General features: G+C 36.2%; 1 protein-coding gene across 10 annotated transcripts in view; it reads left to right on the forward strand.

Annotated features, from left to right (window-relative positions):
- Positions 1-21459, forward strand: part of Osbpl9 (oxysterol binding protein like 9) — a 173797-nt gene that overhangs the window by 117116 nt on the left and 35222 nt on the right. For 3 of the 10 annotated variants that reach the window (XM_063236500.1, XM_063236501.1, XM_063236502.1), the window contains 4 exons: positions 13655-13738; positions 18979-19074; positions 19659-19706; positions 20917-20946. In XM_063236500.1, coding sequence (XP_063092570.1) covers positions 13655-13738; positions 18979-19074; positions 19659-19706; positions 20917-20946 — 258 coding nt within the window. Of the gene's footprint in view, positions 1-4365; positions 4542-13654; positions 13739-18978; positions 19075-19658; positions 19707-20916; positions 20947-21459 lie in introns of those variants that run through there. The other 7 variants (XM_003463061.5, XM_003463060.5, XM_063236503.1 and 4 more) reach the window with 4 other exon arrangements.

Consider the following 21459-nt stretch of genomic DNA (forward strand, 5'->3'; position numbering starts at 1 on the left):
ATTGATTGATTGATTGATTGATTGATCGATCTTTCTTTCTTTGTACTGGGGATTGAACACATGACCTAGCACTTGCCAGGCAGGTCCCTATGCTGCTGAGCTACATCTCCAGGCCCTCTTGATGTTATTTGTTATGCAATTGGGTTTCTATTCACAGAGTCCTTGCCTGTGTTTATGACTTGGTACTTATTTTATCTTTCAACAATTTGTTTGTATTTTAATGTTTAGATCTTTGATATACTGTATGTTGGCTAATGCTTATAATCCCTGCACCCATGAACCCGAGACAGTAGTATTACTTTGAGTGTGAAGCCATCTAGACTAAATAATGAGTTTAAGGTTAACCTGAACTACAGCCTCAAAAAAGCAAGAGAGTCTGTCTCAGAAAAAATCACCACCAACAACAAAAAATTTAGATGACCCAGCACCATCTGTTAAAGAGGCTATCTTCCTTCTCGTATGTTTTTGGTTCCTTTGTCAAAGGTCAGATGTCTGAATGTGCCTGGAGTTGTTTTTGTGTTCTCTATCCTTGTTGCGATTTGTGTCTGGATATCCCCCCCCTCAAAGCCTCATGTTGTCACGGGGGTAGGATTTTCTGAGGAGGCTGAATCTAGAGTTTGTGATTCATTCATTGTCTAGTCCTAGGATTAAGGACATGAGTGCTACATCCACCCTGGAGCCATATGAGAGAGTATGTGATTGATTCATTGTCTATTTCTAGGATTATGTGTGTGAGTGTTACTGCCACCCCTAGAGTAAGGGAGGAAAGAGTCTTCTCTAGTGCTCCTTTCTTTTTGCTCTTGTTGCTTTGCTGTGCTCCACTACCTTGAAGTGTTGCCCCTGTGTCATGCCACCCTGCCTTGGAGCCAGCTGATTATGGACTGAAAACAGCACAAACTGTGATCTAAATATGCCTGTCCTGTTTTAACTGGGTGTCAGGTATTTTGTCTCAGCAACAAGAGAAAAGTAACTTAAGACAATCCTCTTGGATTGATCTATATGTCTGTTTTGTGCCAGTATCATGCTGTTTTTACCCCTATAACTTGTAACATAACTAGAAATCCAGGATTGAGGTGCTGCCTGTCTTCTTCTTGTTGCCCAGGATTGCTTTTGCTTTTCTGGATTCTCTCTGCTTCCATATAAATTTTATGATTGTCTCCTTTGGTTCCAAGGGAAATGCTTGTAGTATTTTTATTGGGATTGTATTAAATCTATTTGTTGGTTTTGGAAGTATGGCCATTTTGACAATGTTGATTCTACCTATCCAAGGACAGAGAATATCTTTTCATTTTCTGATATCCTCTCCAATCTTTTTCAGAGTACTGTAATTTTCCTTGTACAGGTCTTTTCTCTTTTACTTTTGTTAATTTATAAGTAATTACAGTACTTTTTCTTGAATCTGTTGTGCATGATATTGTTTCATAATTTCTTTCTCAGTGGGTTCATTATCACTGTACAAGAATGCTATAGATTTTTGTTTGTTGATTTTGTATTCAGCTACCTTTGTGAATTTGTTGATTATTATAGTTCTAGGAGTCTTTTGGTGGAATATTTTGGGTCTTCCACATAAGGGATCAAGGTTTCTTTGAATCAGGAGAATTTTGATTTCTTCCTGTTTTAAATGCATACTTTTTTTCTTTCACCTGATTGTTCTGACTTTAAAGTTTGAGTACTACTGCATATTGAATAGGAGTGGTGACAGTGGACCTCCTTGTTTTGTTTCTGATTTTAGAAGTAAAGTTTGCAATTTTTTCTCATTTAATATGATGCTGAAAGTACATTTGTTATAAATGGCTTTTATCAGATGAAGATAAAGTCCTTCTATGCCCATTTTAAAAAAGATTTTTATTATGAATTGATGTTGGGTTTTGTCAACAGCTTTTTTGCATCTGTTGAAATGGTCATGTGATTTTTTTTACATATCAATTTTGTATCCTGTAATCTTGTTATAATTGCTTATAAGTCACACAATTTGTTTTTCTGTTTTTCTCATCTAGATAAATGACTACATCATCTGCAAACAAAAAAGTTCTCTTACTTTCTAAGCTTCATTGATTTGTGGTTTGTGGTCTCACATTAATTTATATCTCAATGATTGTTTTTCCTTCTTCTGTTCCTTCTTTTTTCTCATATTCCTAATAGATATGTAATCATAACTTTGTTTAAAAAAACAAAGTTTCCCTTCATGTTGAGCTATATTCTAAGTCCGTTTTTACTTTTATTTTTTGAAGACAAGCTCTTGCTCAGTTGCCCAGGCTGGGTTTGAACTTGCATTCCTCCCTCTCTCAGTCTCCCAAATGCTGAGATTACAGGCATGTGCCATCATTAAAAATGAAATAACTTTTCATTAAATAATTTCATTAAAAATGAAATAACTTTTGTAATTTTTCTACAGTTTTTAGAAATTGTTTTTTATTTTTTCCTCTTTTGCACTTTTTAGTTTTGTAGGTGTTTATGAGATGCCTTTAAATGCAGAGTTTATTTCCTCATCTGTGTCCAGTCTACTACTCATAAGCACCTCAAAGGTGTTCTTAATTTCCAGGGGTTTTTTTTGGGGGGGGTCTTTTGCAACAGAGACTTGCTATGCAGTTCAAGCTGGCCTTGAGCTCACTTTGTAGGCCAGCTTGGCCTCAAGCTTGCCATGATCCTCCTGCCTCAGCCTTCCAATTACAAGCATGTGCCAGCACTCGCAGCTTCCACTGGTTTTTAATCCCTAGCATTGCTTTTTTATTCTTAGTATAACTCAAATAAATGTAAAAGTGTAGCTGTGGTAAGTTCCACAAAAAAAGTCAAATGGGCAGGAACAACATATTCATATTAGCAAGGAGGAAATGATTACTTAGATGTTAGTGAAGCATTGGGATTGGTGTCAAGAGACAGTTGCAAGTCATTGTTAAATACTGAGTTGCATATATGGCAGTGGGAAGCAGTTAAGGTTTCTCTGAATGTGGACTACTGGGATTGATTATGGGAATACTACTCTATAGTGTACAGAATGAGCTGGAGGAGCTACTGTAGATTCAGGAAGACTGTATTTGTATAGGTGGAAATGGAGAAAGTTTGACAAAATGGTGAGAATATTTAGGCAAAAATGACAACTCGATGATGGACTACATGTGGAATAGGGGAAGTGTCTAAAGATTGCGTTTTTGATTTGCATGTTAGGGTGGATAGTAGTGGGTTCATTTGCTGATACAGTGAGACCTGGAGAACACCAAGTGCTTTACTATTGAGCTACATCCTCATTCATTCATTCATTCATTCACTTAACTATTCATTCATTTATGAGAGAGGTTTTCACTAGGTTGCTCAGGCAGGGGAGTACTTAAACTTGTGATTTTCCTGCCTCTCTGCTGCTCTCAGCACTAGCATTACAGGCCTCAGACACCATACCCGCCTCAAAATACCAGGTTTTTAATGCATAGGTAAGAAAGGACAGTTATTATTGGACATAATGAAACAAGTGACATAAATTGAGCATATTTTTAACACTGAATACGCGAGTGCAGCTCATATTCAGCTAGCATTTATTGATTTCTTTGTACAGTGTGCACTGTGCTAGGTGTTGTCAGGGACAGTAGTAGAGCTAAAATATATTTAAAAAATCGGATGCTTCAGTGTTTAGTAGCCCTGGGAGAGGCTTATAAATAACCACAAGGAATAATAGAGAAGAAAAAGTGATTGTCCTCCAGATGCATACATGAATTACTTGTGTATGTGATTTCCTGCATTTGGGGCCTTTCTCTGTTAAGGTTCTCTAGGCTGTAAGTTTAGATGTACAGTGGTTTTAGATTATGCCATTTGTGTTCCTAAGAATCTTCACAAGCCACCCACTTTCCTTATAGAGCTGTAGCACAACAGCAGACCCACGGAAGTCTCGCTGATTAATAAAACCGGCACTCAAGTTTTTGTTTATTGATACACTGTAGTAAATCCTTCCCCTTGCTCCCAGCTACTGAAATATTTTCCGGAAGCAAAGTCATCAAGTTATCCAACTGAAATGTCGGGGATGGCAGGCTTGCGGCCAGTGGGCTCAGGTGAAGCACATCTGTGGCTGTGGCCCAGCCCTATCCCAGATTCCCCCCAGCGAAGTCCCAGGGTGCGGGTCCAAAAACGGTGTGGGCTTGATGACTCCTCCCCTTGCCTGTGGTGCGCCTGGTGGGAGGTGGGCAGGGCAGGTCCCGGCCAGGCCACTCCTATCGCTGAGACCGCACCCCCCACCCTACACCAGACCCACCGCCAATCGGCAGCCGCTCACCTGCAGCAGGTGACCTATGGCCAATCGCCAGAGGTGTCTTTGCCAGGAGCCGGCAGGGCCAGCCAATCGGGGCTGCCCTCGGTTCATGGCGCGGGCGGGGCGGAGCGGGGAGGAGGTTGACGGTCCCCGGGGACGGGCTGAACCTCTCGGTTGGCCGCCTACTCCGCGCCCGGGATTTGGTCGGGTGGGGAGAACGGTAGCGCTTGGGAGCAGCCCTGGTCCCTCCCGAGAGACGCAGAGGGCGGGGCTTCGGCGAATGGCTTTCCTGCTGGCCGCCTGCGAAGTGAGTAGCCGAGAGGGTCTGGGAGAGGAGCTCGGCCCCAGCCGGAGTGCCTGCGGTTCGCGACGTCCGCCCGGGCCTGGCCGCGGTCGCGGGGGTCGCGCTCCCATGCCTCCCTCCCGCACCCAGTGCGGGATAGGCGACGTGGCTGCCCTGCCGCGCCGTGCCTGGGGGGAGCTCGCCTTACTTCCTCTCGGAGATGGCAACCTCCAAACCGGACTTGGGAGGATTAGCTTTTGGTTTTTTTTCGGGTTATTTTACTAGAATTCAGTTTTCCTATAAAAAGAGGACTCAGTATAATTTTAAACATAAAGTTAAGGTTTCTTTTGTGTGAAAGCTTAATTTTGAACGACTGATTTTAAATAATTTACAGTTGCAGGCCACATACCTTTTTTTTTTTTTTTTTTTAATGTTTTCCTTTTGGTCCTGTACTTTTGCTTGGCCGTGTGTTTTTATGTGTAATTATGGATGCTGTTTATACGTGTACGGGGGGTGGTGGTTTTGTCGCTGTTTGGATAACTGCTACAAAAGCATTGAAAAACTTCGATATACTTTATAAGGCTCATAGGACGCCTGAAAGGAAGATTTTTGAGTTGTGCGCCTAATTTATATATAGAAAGTTGCCTGTAGTTAGACCAGAAAGCATTTTGAATCTTGCCCTATTTTGCTGGCATTATGTACTGTGTACTTCACAAGCAGTTTGTCAGGAAAGATTGATATATATTGAATGAGAAAACTTGCTAATTTGAAGTAACAAAGTTTTGGGGGATTAAATTGACTTATTAGCTGCATTAAAGAAATTAAAAACAAATAACTATTTCGTAGTTTCTTAGTGGGGAAGCTGAGTGGGGCAGCTTAAAATGTTAGAAATTTTGCAGTGAATTTTACAGTTGGAAATTCTCGTTATTTAAGAATCATCTCTCAGGACACTGTATTGAACTGAGTAAATGATACCTTTAACGACTGTTGGTATCTCTCATGTAGGAAAAAGATATTCAACTTTATTTCTGTTATAACTCAGCAAGAAACTACTTAAATATACTGTTTCCTTTCCTAGTCTTGGAGAGGTATGACTCACTAAAAAAGCAGATTTTTAGCCTTAACACTTAACTAAGAAACAAGAAAGATAAAGTGAGATTGGACCTGTTTCCAGGGTCCTGAGTTTGGTTTGGACATAACACTGTACTTGCACATCCTTCAGTGAATAAGAGGCTGCAGAAGATTAATGGTCACATCCATTTTGGTATCTTAAAAGTTCTGGGAAGTATGATTTTTATTTTTTAATGTGAAAAGATTTTGTTTAGTAGTAATCACTTGGCCTTCCCAAGTTGATTTGCAACTCAGCAAGGAATTCAGTTCAGTGTAAATTTGGTGTGGCTAGAGAAGAACATTGTGATAGCACCATATTCTGATGGTTTGAAAGCCAGGCAGTTGTATGGCTTATTCACTGTTGACTGGGGAAAAGAATAGTGAAAAAACAGAGTTATACTTTTATCCTAAAAAGCAAATTCTTGGACGTCCCCCAGGACATGTAGAGTTCTGTGGTGATTCTTGTGATAAAAAGAAAAGTTTTTATGAATATTATATTGTGCTTAATATGTAATACTTGAAAAAATAGTTCTCAGATTGAAAATATATTAACAAGTATTCCGTTAAATATTTTGATAATTTGTTCTGCCACACACAGCCATTTGAATCTTCTTTCTTTCTTTCTTTCTTTCTTTTTTTTTTTTTTTGCTCCAGCTACAGAGTTCTGTTTGCCTTAGTAATACTGTATTCCTGGGATTTGGCACTTTGTTTTTTTCTATATTGTTTTAATTCATCATCTCAATCAGACTTGGAAAAAAAGTCTTCTGATTAGCCTATTGCTAGACTTACCCCCACTCAACCTCTTTTATTTTCAAAACCAAATCTGACTGAGTCACTGCCATACTTAAAAATCTGTTTTGGTTCCCTTTTGCCAAAGTGCAGGTGCCGGAGTTGTTCTTCATGGTCTGGTGCTAATTTCTCTGACTTCAGTCGACTCAGCTGCAGGTGCTTTACCCAAGATCCTCACCATGCTTTTTTATTTAGAAGTGGTAGCCTCTCATGGCTCCTTCTTTTCACTACCCTTTGTCTTTCTTAGGTTGCCCAACTAGCTCTTAGGTAGTAACTCTCCAGTTCTTTAGGAACAGTATCTGTTACCCTATTATGCTGTTTTCCTTTAGATAGAGAGTTAGTGGTTTTTCCTTGTCTATATTACAGCTTTCACAGAGTTGTAAAAGTTTTGATCAAATGTTTGATTCTTGTATTACAGTCTTATTTTCTGTAGATTAAAAAGTTTTTACTCATCTTTGTATCCCCAGAACTTTGTCTCTAATCAATCAGTCCCTAGTCCAGATGCAGAAAGGTATGATACCTTTCCTCATTTATCTTAAGCATCGTGGCCAACACCCTTAGAACAAAAGATTAATAAGAGAAAAGTTCCAGCAGATTTATCCAGTCAAAGATTTACATGATGAAAGAAAGTGAAGACCCAAAGACCCACCAAAAACTGTTTTTGTGCCCAGCTCCAATGAAAAATGAACAGCGGTCTAGAATGTCAATGGACAGAAAGGTATTCTGTAATCATGAATGAAGGCTGGAAACCCCGCAAAGCCCACTGTTTGTGTTCTTTTTGGAGGGCCAGTAGAGCACTTGCCTAGCATTCCAGAGTCCCTGGCTTCAGTCTCCAGCACTGCAAAAGATAAAGCCACCATTCCTTCCTTTTGGGAATTGGTACCACAGAAAAAAACCTGTTACTGAGGAGAGGTAAAAAAAAAAAAAAAAAACTGCTTGGGAGGGGTGAAATTTGATCTCTACTAAAAGTTTCAAAGGGAACATCATGATTAATACCTGGCCAAAATAGATATTCAGTAAATATTTGTGTCGTGAAAGAAGGGAAGTAGTTGTTGTTGGGTGGAGGGTTGTGAGTGAGAGTGAGAACTGTAGACTTCCCTGCACTGGAGTTCATATATTAAATGTCGAGACACCTTTAAAGAATTTGGCTTCTTTTGTCTATTGCCTGTGTAGTACATTTTGTTGTTTTCAGAAGCTGCCACTTCAAGTTATTCTTCTTACTTCATTGTTTGCACTCTCTGCATTCCAGGCCTTATTTTAGAATCTGATTGCATTGGTCTTTCTCACTCATGGCCAAGGTCATACTAAATGGTAGAGTTTGCTTGAGTTTAACATTTTTTTTACATTGCATACCACATGGCTATAGTTGGAACCTGTATGTCTTTAAAATGAAATATGTTTTTTCAAAAATTAATAAAAGAGGCACCTATTTCTTCTAGTATAACAAGGTACTTTCTAGATAAACAAGGTTATTTACTTGAAGGCTGGCTTCACAGAATCCTAGAACTGGAAGAAAATTTAAAATTGTATGTAACTCAGGCTCTACTTTTTTTTTTAAATAATGGAAAATGGTGCTTCCAAGAAATCAAGCTATTTGTTCAAGGTCACACAGTGAAAGACTAGAGTAACAAACCTGAACCTTGTTTTTTGTTATCTCCAGAAAGTATCAGTGTACTGCTCTACAGACTTTTCATTTATTGCCCACTTTGCTTCTGAGCCCTATTACTTTTTCCAGTTGAATCACTAACATTTGGTTTCCTTCAAAGTCAGCATCCAGATTGGAAAAATAGTCTTACAAAGTGTTGTGCCATTCACGTATAATCCTAGCTCCTTCGGATGCTGGGGCAGAAGGATCTCTGGCCTCATGAATTCTAGCCTCTCTGGTTGTACTAGCCTTTCAGTATGGAAATATCCTTTCTTGTTATTTGTGTTTTAATTACTTTTTGCTTTTTAAACTGCTGAGTGCTCCAAGAGGCCAAGCTTTCCAGTAGGCATCCTCTCTGTCCTTTGTCCTTCTGTGTGGGTTAGCCAATGGGAGGCCACAGCAGAAGTGCCAAGAAGCCTTTCCAATATTCTTAATTCCTGGAGTCTCTCAGCATCTCCTTTAATGTCCTTAGCCCTAGAGTCACTACTGTAAATAGTCACTTCATTAAAGAAAAGTTCAAACGTTTCATCTGACTGTGCTGTGTCCTGTCTGGCCTCACTACTGTAATACTCCCCATCTCTGTTCAACTCCTGCACTTAACATCATTTTACCATGCTCAAATCAGTTATTTGTAGTCAGATTTCCTCTGACATTCTTTTAAGGTCAGAGTTGGTGTTAGCTTGGCGTTGGCTTCCCCAGTGTCCAGCATAGTACCATAGTTACAAAATACTTAATGAATAATTATTTTAATACTGAATTAATTCTAAGGTCCAGAGTAGTATGTGTGGAAATGTGCTCATGATAAAATTTGGAAGGAGTAGGGCGTGGTGGTGCACACCAGTAATCCCAGCACGTGGGAGGCTGAAGCAGGAAGAACATCACAGTTCTGAGGCCAGCCTGCACTACATGGTGAGACCTTGTCTCAAAAAACAAAACATAAATAGAATAAAAATTAAAAAGAGACAGAACGAGTTTTTAGAGGGACAAGGTGATCATCATTGCTTGATCTTACTATACCTATGTTTATTTTGCTGTCTTTATCTGCTGTTCAGTTTCTCTCACTTTTTTTTTCCTTCAAAAACTTTGTTAACCTTGGAAGGATCCCACATTTGGACTATAATGAACTTTTATAATTAAGTTATTAATGATTTGTGTTGTGAATGTTACTATTTGTAATCTGTAAGAAATTTCTATGTTGAAATGCTAACAGATAGGGGTATTGCAGAATCCTTAATTGACATTATTTTTGTTGAGCATTTGCTACAAACCAGTCACTACCCTGAAGAATGCAGTAGAGAAAAAACAAAAGTTCTGCAATTATGAACTTGCATTTCTTTAAAAAAATTTTTAACTAAAAAAGTTTTTAAAAAGTTTTTCATTAAGTGTATATTTCTTACACATAATCCATAACATTCATAATGGGGAAATTGGTATTAATACATGTTGTGTCTCAGTTCTTTTTGCATGGGCTTGTATTCTGGTCCTATTTCAAATCAAGATGATAGGTTTCTGACATACTAAATCAGAATGACTTTTATAGAAGTCTTTACCAGCTTTAGCAAAACCTGAACCTATATTTGTTTCCATTTAGCTGACATTTGCTGTTAGCTAATATCAAATATACGGAAACAGCACATGTAATCTTGAACAGTTTTGAACCTGTTCAGTTTAGGATTGTTGTCATTTTGCTTGGTATGTGTAAGATGAAAGTCTTCTGGCCTGACTAGTTTGTTATGTTAGCTTCCCCTGGGTGTCAATTTGTTATATTTGCTGTGCAGAGAGATTTGGTCTTGCTAGATAAAATAGTTTAGGTTTTATTTTGAAAATCACTTTATAATTAAATTTTCAAGAAGTATGCTATAAGAAGTCTGCAGTTATTTAAAAACTTGAATGAATTACTAAAATATTCAATTTAAGGATTTATGTGTTTAGTATGAATTTTCCTTGTTACATTTGGGGTAAATTTCCAGGAAATTTACCTGGAACATTTGTTATTTGGTAGATATTAGAAATAGACTTCCTTAAAATGCTGGTAGTCTGAGACTGGGGGAAGAATTAATGTAGGTTTTTGTTTTTTGTTTGTTTTTTTTTTAATCCCGTACTAGTAAACCTTTCCAACTATGTAACATTAGAATAACTTAATCTGAGATTTTTAGGGATATTGCAAGTAGCCTGATCAAGTGAAATTGTCCCAGGAAAAAATGTTTTGGTTGATTGCCAGACACTCCATGATCAAAACAGTTGCTTGGTTAGAGTATGACGTAGTGGGTATTGTTTCTCTTGAGATTGCTTTCTTGGATGTTGAGTCATGATCATGTTGGCAGGAAGGGTGTGGGAAAAAACTTGAATAGTCTGTTTTGTTTTACTAGCTATTTTTTCTTCTAGCATTCAATTTTTTCTAGTATTATGGTGACTGCAAAGTTTTAACTAATACATGTTTACTAACATGTCCCCTTTACCTTAATAATATTGTGATTGGGGCTGTAACTCATGCCTAAACCTACAGAATGCCTGGATTCTATACACATTATCAGGAAAGAAAAAAACATGGCGAATGTTTTTGTTCTGTTTTTTTTGAGACAGGGTCTACATGCAGTTTAGGCTGGCCCTGAGTCACTAAAGCATCCTTGGGATTACAGGCATCCACTACCATGCCCAGCAATTTGTTAATGCTTTGTTTTTCTTTAGAGAGGTATCTGAGTAGTTTCAGCATTGCCACATTTACTCCTTAATCTATTTTGGGATTTTGTAGATAGTTTTATAAAAATAATGCCAATGGTTTTGCACATAAAATTTTTTGGAAAATATAGCCTGTGGTTTCTGTATATTTTTTACATAAAGCTTTCAAATTGAGATCACAATAAATGCATATTTACAAAAAATTAACAATGACAACAAATTAGAATTTCTGCCTCAGATGTCCCATTTGCACAGTCCCTAGTACTAATAGAATATATGTTTTGTGTATTTTATTTCAGAGGTGTGCATGTAAGTGGCCTTTTCAAAATGCAAATTCTGGTGCCTTAAATAACTTTTAAATTGCAGCTTTGTCAATGTAGTGAGACCCTGTCTCAAAATTTAAAAAGGGTCTGGGGTTGTAGCCCAGTGTAAAGGTCTTGGGCTCAGTTCCCAACCTCCCCCATCTTCCATAGTATTTGTCTTTCGAATAAGGTAAGCATGCAGTTAATATTAATTGATTTGAATTATGCTATCTTTCCTGCTGTTGTTTGTTTGCTTCATGCATTCAGGGCCGTTATGTGTCATTTCAGATTTAGATTTTTTTTAGAAGCCAGTTTTGCAGCATCCGAATCCTCTTAGGCAGTCTTACATACTTTTCATGATATATATCGACAGTGCTAGTAATCTGCTTTTGTCAGAGACAATAGCCATATAACTCATTGTCTAACTGAGGCACATGTGAAAGTAAAGGAAGCTACTAGTAATCTTGCTGAGATAGAGCTCATAAAGACCACCCCAGACTAACTAAACTACATGGTCATCTATGCTGTTTGAATGCTTTTATATAGCCTTAGAGAATAAATTGAGTTTTTTGAAAAGAAATGCTGTCAGTGACTTTAGTATAGAAAAATACTATACTGAATATTGTTCAGTTATTTGTGTAATTTACCTTATGGTGTCAATATTAGTGTTTTGTAATTTAGAAGGAGTTATATTAGATGAAGAGAAGTGTGCTAAGTTACTAAAATTCATGAATTTTAGCGCTAATATGTGTGCCTCATTCCCAACATATTTGACACAAATCCATGAGTAATTTAGATTTGTTTCGTAGATTTTAACATAACATTATATATAAACAATTTTCTTTGTAACTTTAAAGATAAAAGCAACTTTAGTTTTTCAGATGTCCAGTGTACAAATATTATGCTTTTCATGGAGAAAAAGATTTTCTTTACATTGTTTGACCCTTAGTTTCCAGGATAATAAGTAAGTACAATTTACTTTTTGTGGTTCAGGCATAGTCACCTGTACTTTTCTGAACATCCCATATTGGAATTGTCTTTTTCTATTTTGTACTTCACTACTCATTTTGTCAGTTGCTCATGTCTTTTTTTATTACCACCATCTAGTATATTCTTTGGAACTTACTAAATCATTTTCCTTTTTAAAAGAGTTGTTACATATGCTTTAAATTATGCTTAAATCCTTTTCTTTATTGTATATCTCTGAAAAATTGGTTGTGAAACTTTTACCTGATTAGGCATTTTTCTTAATGCATCAAGTACTCAGGGACATATATTAGCCATTTTATAGGATTGTGATTGTTAGCTAGCTGGTGAATACTGATCATTTAAGACACTATGTTAACCCTGCCATTATATTACTTTATACATACCTTTTCATTTTCTCTACCCAGAAGCCTTATGTAGTTTAATATCATATCATACCTACCCTACAATGAGACAGTGGAGGCAGGGAATGTGACTGGCTAGATCACACAGGTGCTTCATTAGAAGTTGCACATTCAGGGTTTAAAACTAGATAATGCCCATTTTCACTCCATCAAATGCCTTCAGGCAATTTTCAAATTACATTGTAGTGTCCTTAGGTCATGAATTTGTTTCAAATATCTTTGTAATTTTACAAGAAGTATAATATATTTAAAGCTAGAAGAGGTTAAAATCCAATTTTTAAAGTATCTCACTGGAAGGTTTATTTGAGTAAACAGCACTCACAAAATAGCCAGTATCTCTTTGTCTTACTGTGTTGCAGTAATGAAATAAGAAAGCATAAAGTGTATCGCAGACTACCTTACACTCTGAAAAACTTTAGTGTTTTATGTATCCATGGTGAATGAATCCATGCTGTTAGAAACTGCTCACTTAGAAATATTGAAAAAGAGCTTACCTTTTAAAGCATTCTTGCGGTAACTAGAAATTGTTGGTAAAATACCAATAGCTGCCCTGTTGATAATACAGAACCTAATATGAAGTCTTAAATTGTCAGAGTATTGACCTGCGTGGAAAATTTCTTCCTCAAGGTACAATGGAGGAAAAAATTTAATACTAGGCTCAGTTTTATGAACATTTTAAAGTTGATAATCTTCACTCCAAATGATTAGGTAGTTCCATATTAATCTTTAAGATTAAAAATAAGTAGAAATTCTAAAATTCAATACTTCTCTATCTCCAGATCCTCCTATTCTTCTTTTAGCTGAAGTGAATAAACCAGAGGAATAAACTCGGATTGCAAATGTTTTGAAATAAGTTTTCCAAAGCAATCACAGATTAGTATTTCTTACATAAAATCATGGTCTTATTAAATGTTTCTGATTTCTTTAGTATATTTTTCTCTCATCTTAAATCAACTTTTAAGTCATTTGATAGGGAAACAAAATGATGTCATTACTCTGAAAAATTTAATTTGCTAACTTAAATTTCCAAGGAACAGAAAAGCCAGTAAGTTTGGCATAATATGTTTTGTTTTTAACTTGTCACTTGCTCTTAGGTACCTACTTTTCCTCTGTATAGTTACAGGTTTTCTCTTAATACAGGTATTCCTTTACTTGATTACTAATGTCAGACTCACAGCATGGTAACTTTTCTATTCTCTCTTTTCCTTACCATTATGGAAGATCAGTACTACACTTGCTTTTTTCCAGTCTTCTGGTATCTCTCCAGTTCTTGAATTTTCAAAAATAATTGTAAGTGATTCAATTGTAAGTATGCTTTATACTTCTTTCTTTGGATGAAAGCTTAATCTATGATACATTACTAATTGTTTTCATGAACTTTTCAGGTACTCATTTTAATCAGAGATTTCATTAGTTATAGGAGGGTATGTGTTTTGCTCATTTAAAGAATTCACATATTCATGTCATTTATTTTTCATAACAAAGGTTATTATCTTTGGTGTTTTTCCTTTATTAAATTTTAAAGCTGTTCTTGTTTCACAGCCCTACCTCTGATAATTTACTGTTTTCTTGTTATTGTGAACTTTCTGTGAGACGCTTAGAATAATTTATTTCTAAAACATTTCCCTTTTCTCTTTTTTGCAACAAATTTTTATTATATACTGTCTTATCTTAAGGAACAGTCCAACCTAGAGGGTACTTAGTTCTAAAATTTCCAGTAAAAATGATTTGATGTGAACATAATTACTCATTTGTGGAGTTCCTTTTTACAGTGTTATTATTCAGGCCTCCTGTGCTGTGCTATTTTCGATTCCTCAAATTACCCATAAATTTGTTAATTTCCTGATTGTGATCTTAAAAAGACTTAAACCACTTTTGACCACTTTTACCTCTTATGTTCATTACTCTTCCTTAGTCAGTAGAAACTACTTTGTAAAGTTTTTACTGCTTGCACAGAAGTTGTCTCCTCTACTGATTTATGAAGAGCAAGTCTTTCCAAAGCAGTATAGTTTGCATGTATTTCATACAAGTATAGTTTTAGGCAGTTTTTTTTAGTACTCTTCTGTTAAATGTGGGTGAAATATGTATAAACAGTGTTTGGCATCCCAGCTAAAGTTAGTATCAGGAAATAGTTTTGCTGACATTTGTTACCTTTTAATAGTCCTGTAAGAAAAAGTAGTAGGATTCATTATAAGGATTAGAAAGGTAGTAAGAGGTACTGATACAGTTTTGAGGCATTTTTTTGTTTGTATATGTCTTTTTTTGAGACCAAGTCTCCCTCTGCCATTCAGGCTGGCCTTGAGCTACTATACTAAAGATCCTCCTGCCTCAGTCTCCCAAGTGCTGGAATTGTAGGCGTGTGCTATCACACCTAGTTGAGGCAGTTTAATATTCTCCCAGTTTAGGTACTTTAGAAAATTACCTATAAATTGGACCTGATGTACGTGTGTTCTCTACATATTAAACTGGATAGACAGTGTATAGATCCTGGCTGATGTGGCATTATGCATTATTCTTGGTTGTATGTATCTACTTTTGCTTTCTTCATTAGCAGGTACTCTTTTTTGTTTGTTTGTTCTTTTGTTTAAGACAAGGTCTTGCTATGTAATTCAGGCTGGTCCTGAACTCACTGTGTACCCCAAGCTGGCCTTGAACTTTCAGCAATCCTCATGCCTCCTGAGTGCTGGGGTTACAGGTGTGTACCGCTATACCTGACAAGCAGTGTACTCTTGAAAACTAAAGATTGTTTTGTTTTTAGCATTTATACCACATCAGCGGGGGTTTTCTTTGTATAATTTCTAGTTTTCTTGGCTAGTTGAAGTTTAATTTCTATGGAGATTTTTCTAGTTGAATTTCTTGTTGTATTATACTGTTTTGTACTTACTTCTCTAAAACTGCTGTATTTAAACTTTTAAAAAATATTCCTGCAGAAGCTGTAAAATTAGAGAACTGTACAGGATCAGTACAGTAAATTCAGGAGTAGTATCCTCTTTGGTCCTAATTGCCCTGGCAGCAACCCAATTACTTCAGTTACTGCCCAGGGATGAGAACAGAAAAGGAAAGAGGAAGGAAAAAAAAAAGAGGCACCATTTTGAGAGGGGAAGGGGAAACTGGCCCTGATGCATGATCAGCTGCCCTGCCCAGTGCTGCTGCCACTGCAACATATGTTCTTGACCCTGAGCCAAGACAGGAAGGTACAGTGATGGATGTGTGGTGTGTTTCTGTCCTTCCGTGTAGCCCTTCAGAGAAGTTAGCTTTTAAGTGTTAAGGTTAAATGAGATCACTCTAGGGCTCTGCATTGACCTACCTGCTTGACTTAGACCACCCTCTACATGGTAAAAGAATGTATTTTTTAGTCCTGTTTAAAACTAACTCAAGGGGCTGGGGATTTAGCTCAGCGGCATAAGCACCTGCCTTGCAAGCAGGCAGTCGTGAGTTCGATCCCTGGTACCGAGAAAAATGAAAAAGACCAAAAAAAAAAAAAAAAAAAAAAAAAAAACCTAACTCAATTAAAAAGAATTAACTGAAGTATATTGCTCACTGTTCTAAGAGTTAAAAGAGGCAATGCTTTAAGACAAGGTTTATTAAAACTCTCAGAAACTTTCAGTAGCATTATAAAAATATTTTTCATGGGTGGGAAGTTGGAATAGATGATTAATATTTGGTGAAGCCTGTGATAATTTCTTCTAGTGCATTTTTACTAGATTTTAGAAAAGTTTAATTGCAGTTATATGGATTGCTGAAAATAAAAGAATAGCTAGGTGTGGCGGCACTCCGGAAGCTGAGACAGGAAGATTCAAAGTTTGAGCTTATTCCAAGAAACTTAGTGACTTAGAGAGATCCTGTCTCAGATTGAAAAATGAAAACACCTGGGGATGTAGTTCAGTTGAAGGCCTCAATTCAGTCCTCCGTTATGCAGAAAAAGGAAGGTTTGGTAGACCATAGGCAAGTTTGAGAAGCGAGCCAGGTGAAGTTCATACAATTGTAACAAAAGGGGTTTTCTTGATCATTAATGTATGTGGGATTCAGCTTGAGATAATTTAAATGTGTTTCTATTTATTCTGTAGATTAAAATCCTATAGGGATGTGTTAGTCTGTTGTAATGGAACTAATGGATTCTGGAGAGGGAAAACTTAGTGATCAATTCCCCCTGCCACCTAGATTGAGTTTTTTGTTTGTTTTTGTTTTTTGTATGGGGAATCAAACTCATGACTGCACACCTGCTAGGCAGGCATCCTGCCATGAGCTATATGCCAGCCCAGGTTCTTTTATTTTTTACCAATTTATGAAGGTGCCATTGACCTTTTAAATATTTAGCAAGAGTGCATTTAGTTGATTTTAACTGCGTCATGGTAGTGGAATCATTGATAATTACATTTTATAGTTCTTCCTAAAACAAAACAAAAACCAAGCCAAGCACTATTTCTAATTTATCTGGGATATGGTGACACAGCAATAAACGTTGTCTCCCACTGTTCTGTGTGGAATACAGTGTGCTTAGGCATCCTTTCCTATGTGTTTGCTCTCATTACTCTACATAGTGAAGGTTTCTAATAGGAAGTTCTTTGGATTATCTTTAAAAAGAAGACGTTTAAACTCTATACACACACACACACAGAACCTAGACTGCGTATACATTATTGGGATTTTCCGTCTTTAAACTTTGTTTTTAATTAATCACTTATCCGGAAATGGCTTTTTTTCAAGTGCTTTCTTTACCTACATATAAAAAAATAAGTAGGCAAATTTACTAGCTTTATATTTAAAGAAGAAAATGTTACCAGATAAGTTGATTTTTATCATGTTCTAAACAAAATGTAAGATTTTTTTTAAAAGATGGGAATGGTGCCTCATGCTTGTAATCCCAGCACTTGGGAGGCTGAGGCAGGAGGATGCCTGTGAGTTTAAGGTAACCTTGGGTTATACAGTGAATTCAAGGCCAGCCTGAAGTACACAGTAAGATCCTGTCTCAAAATAAAAAGAATTTTTAAGATTAGGATCAGAATTTTAGAGAACAACAGTAGTAATATTATTAATTGATGAGTTATTGTTGTCTGATTAAATAAAATAGGTGCTGTGCTAACCATAGTAAAAGAAAGATGTATTATAAGTAAGAAGACCTAAGATTGAGAGCCACAGTACTATATCTTGTTGGTGACTGAGCTGGATTTAGAAACCAGGTGGCTAAGCCATTTTTGCTTCTGCAAGACCTTGTTGTCTCAGTTTGGTGTTTTGAGCTAGTGTTATGTATACAAGGATAGGCATTGCTGTACCATGAAATAAACTTTGGCCTCTGTTTACTAAAGTGGGGAAGAGTATAAAATGTGTAGCATGCTTTGATCAGAGGCAGGGAAAATATGACAAGGTCAGGGTTGAGATGAGTATATTGAACTGTATTTTACCCATTTAGTGCAAAATTCTGTGGTGGGGTTAGGATTCTGACAGTGGCAGTTCTTTACCGTTACGCCCCTGCTTAACAATGCGTAACACCTGGGAATGCATATATGGCAAGCGGATAGTCTAGTTTTCTCTATTTTGTCTTCTACGCCTAACATTTGGTGTGTTTTTCAGTCAGAGATTATTAAGCTCTCAGAATTTCTTTTGTGTGAAGTTAAAACATAGGAATCCTTTGTGCTCTTGGAACTTAAATATAGGTATATAAAAAGTAGCACATGTCAAAGTTGGACTTTTAGACCTAGAAAAAAAATTAGTGGGTCTTCTAAATAAATTAAAATTTATACTGTGTCCAAAGTGTGGTGTTTATATATCACGGGCAAAAGTAAATGGAGAGTTTGGTTAGTAGAGAAGTATTGTCATTTTCACCTAGAAGGGGGCTGTTGAGAAGGGAGTCCTTTCCTTTTTAAGAAGGATAGAGCTGATGGAGTGGGTTAAAGAATAGGAATAGGAAACCTAAACAGTAAGAATATGAAAATATGAAGTTAAGATTAAGAGAATAGAGGAATAAACTGACCCAAAAATGGGGAAGAGGAGGCGGTAATAATTTAGGTGTTTTTATGTCCCATTAACTAAATCACTGCTGCTCTAGTACTGAGTGGCAGCCATTTATGGAGATTTGGGTTTAAAATAAAAAGACTCTGAACAGCAAATCTTTATTTGACCACCAGCAAATATAATGGATGAAAAGATAATAGCACTTGAAAGTTGATGTACCACAATGTGTGTGTTACTGGAGACAGAATCCAGGGCCTTCATACTGAGCTACATCCCCACACCATGTTTTTTTGTTTTACATTTTGTTTTTGAGACAAGGTCTTTCTTGCTGCATCACTGTTTCCCAGACTAGGCTTAAACTTGTGATCCTCTTGGTCTAACTTTCTAGAGTGCTGGTGTTACAGGCACGTGCCAGCACATTAGTACCATTATTTTTGAAGAATGTAGATTATTTAAGTAGACCTATTACAATATTCATATAAAAGTATTGTTTCTATTTTTAAAATTGAAGTATTTCGTGTCTGAAGTATTCTGTGTATTGTAAACATTGCTTGGGTGCCAATAAATTTACTGCATATTTTCTTCTTTTCTAGGGTTTAGATTCAGGGTTTGTTCCTAGTGTGCAAGACTTTGACAAAAAACTGACGGAGGCTGATGCTTACCTACAGATCTTGATAGAACAACTAAAGGTATGGTACTACTTTACATATTGAATTTATATAAAGTAAAACATTGGTTTTTACATTTTGGGGGAGGAGTATAGGAGGATGACTTGTTTATCTCCTTTATTCTAGCTAAAATAGTTTCCTGCAGTTTCTGCTTTTAAATAAATTAAAAGTAGAGGTTCTGGAAGAAAAAGGAGTTCAATTGATTAAAACAGAAAATTTGAGTTTGAATCAATACTTTTAAGTTCTTAAAAATCTTGTGTTTTGTTTGTAACCCTACCTGAATGATTGGCCTTAACTTTGTATAGTCATTCATTCATACAATTGAATGCCTTGAAAAACAGACCATGACTTAAGAAAACAAAAAACTGCATGGTCTTGAAAATACTTACAAATCATCCATGTAAGAAGTGTGTTTAAGGGGCTGGGGATTTTAGCTCAGTGGCTGAGTACCTCTCTGGCAAGGGAGCGGTCCTGAGTTTGATTTCTGGTAACCCCACTCACCCAAAGTGTGTTTAAGGATTACTGTAGGTTCCCATGTTTAGTAAATATACACATTGTACTAATGTGGCTTGATACTATAATCATTTTTTTTTTAAATCCTGTAGCTTTTTGACGACAAGCTTCAAAACTGTAAAGATGATGAACAGAGAAAGGTAACTTCTATGATTTTTACCAAAAAAATTTAAGTCCAGAAGTGTGTTGGAGAAACAACAGAATTACATCATTATTTTTGTTTTCTGTTTAGTCCAGTATTTAATTCAGTATTTTGACTACATATTATTATGTTTGTATCACTAGTGTGTTGGTTGGTGCATGTGCATAGCATGTCTTAATTCTTTTACTTTCCCTTACTCCTTCCTCTGTCAGTATTTTGACTCGTAGAGTAATATTACTGACTAATTATTACGTAATATAGACTCAGGAGTTTTCTGGTAAATATCTGTTACAGTTTGATAATTAAAAGGGTAATGTGCAAACATTAATTCTTTTTTTGTAAGTCCCATATTCCTAGTAGTAAGTTTTTTCTTGCCCATAATGTGCAAATAGAAAATGATTTTTATTAAATTTACATGTGGTTAATTCATATAGTAATAACTAATGACCAAGTATTTTTAGAATAAACAAGAAGCAGCAACATATGAATAAACAAGTGGTTCTACATTTCAAGCCCCCTTGAATTTTGTACATATATCATGTCATTGTGCATATTGCTTTCTCTTTTCTAAATCACATTTTCTGTCTCTTGGGCTTAGTCTTTCTGAGGCATCACTAATATTTTGCCTTTCCATTGACTGTGGAAGCCATGCCATCTGACTGTTCTAGACCAATAATAACTCATGTTCTGAGTTACCTTCCATTAATTGTTACTTTTGGAAAAAGTAACACAAAGTAAAAAAAACAGGAAAGGTTAAGGTAATTTGGGAAAAAATACTGAAATCACATAATGAAATCTATAGAAAAGATGGAATTTGTTTTCAGGAAAGAAATAATATTTTACTTTATTCTTATAAATCTTGAGTCATATGAATTTTGTTTAAGAAGGTCTGAGAATGTCTGGAGTTTTTATTTAAATATTTTATTTAGATTGAAAATAACAACAACAACAAAAATAACAAAAATAATTTCTTCCCAACTATATCCACTTACAATAATGGCTATATTCTGGTAAAATTCTTTAAGTGGCTAATGAGTAAAAAATAATCAGGTGTGCTTGCACACATCTGTAATCCTAGCACTTAACAAGGTTGAGGCAGGAAGGTTGCTACAAGTTCAAGGCCAGCCTGAACTACATAGCAAGACCCTGTCTCAAAAAAAGGGTAACTGTTTGTTTCTGATTATTTCTGTTTAAATTATTTTTCACAGAAAATCGAAACACTCAAAGAGACAACAAATGTAAGTTATATGTGTTTGATAGCCTGATTTTCCATTAGATGGTGATTTACAATTTCCTATTTTACAACACTACTATTGATAAGAACAACTGAGGTATTTTATGCATTTTATAGGCACATTTAAGAATTGTATTATTGTTTGAGGGAATTTAATTTTAAAATCTCTCTAGCTGAAATTGACTTCATATGCCATTTTATGTTTCCGATCTTGTCTGTATGAGATTCTTGGATAAAAGTTGTCATGCCTGCACAATACAGGTTGAGTATACCTGACCTGAAATTCCTAGGACCCAAAAGAATTTCTAATTTCAGATATTTTTGGCATTTGAAATATTTACATATAATGTGAGATAGTCATGGGAAGGAAATCCAAGTATAAACATGAAGTTTATTTGTGTCTAATATATACCTCATACACATAGCCTGTATATCATTTTCTAAAATAGTACTTCTTTTTTTTGTCTTTTTCCTTTTTATTGGTACCAGGGATCGAACTCACGACTGCCTGCTTGCA

Source organism: Cavia porcellus, unplaced genomic scaffold, assembly GCF_034190915.1.
Source record: "Cavia porcellus strain 051 isolate PalLab524CR breed Dunkin Hartley unplaced genomic scaffold, mCavPor4.1 scaffold_25, whole genome shotgun sequence".
Taxonomy (NCBI): domain Eukaryota; kingdom Metazoa; phylum Chordata; class Mammalia; order Rodentia; family Caviidae; genus Cavia; species Cavia porcellus.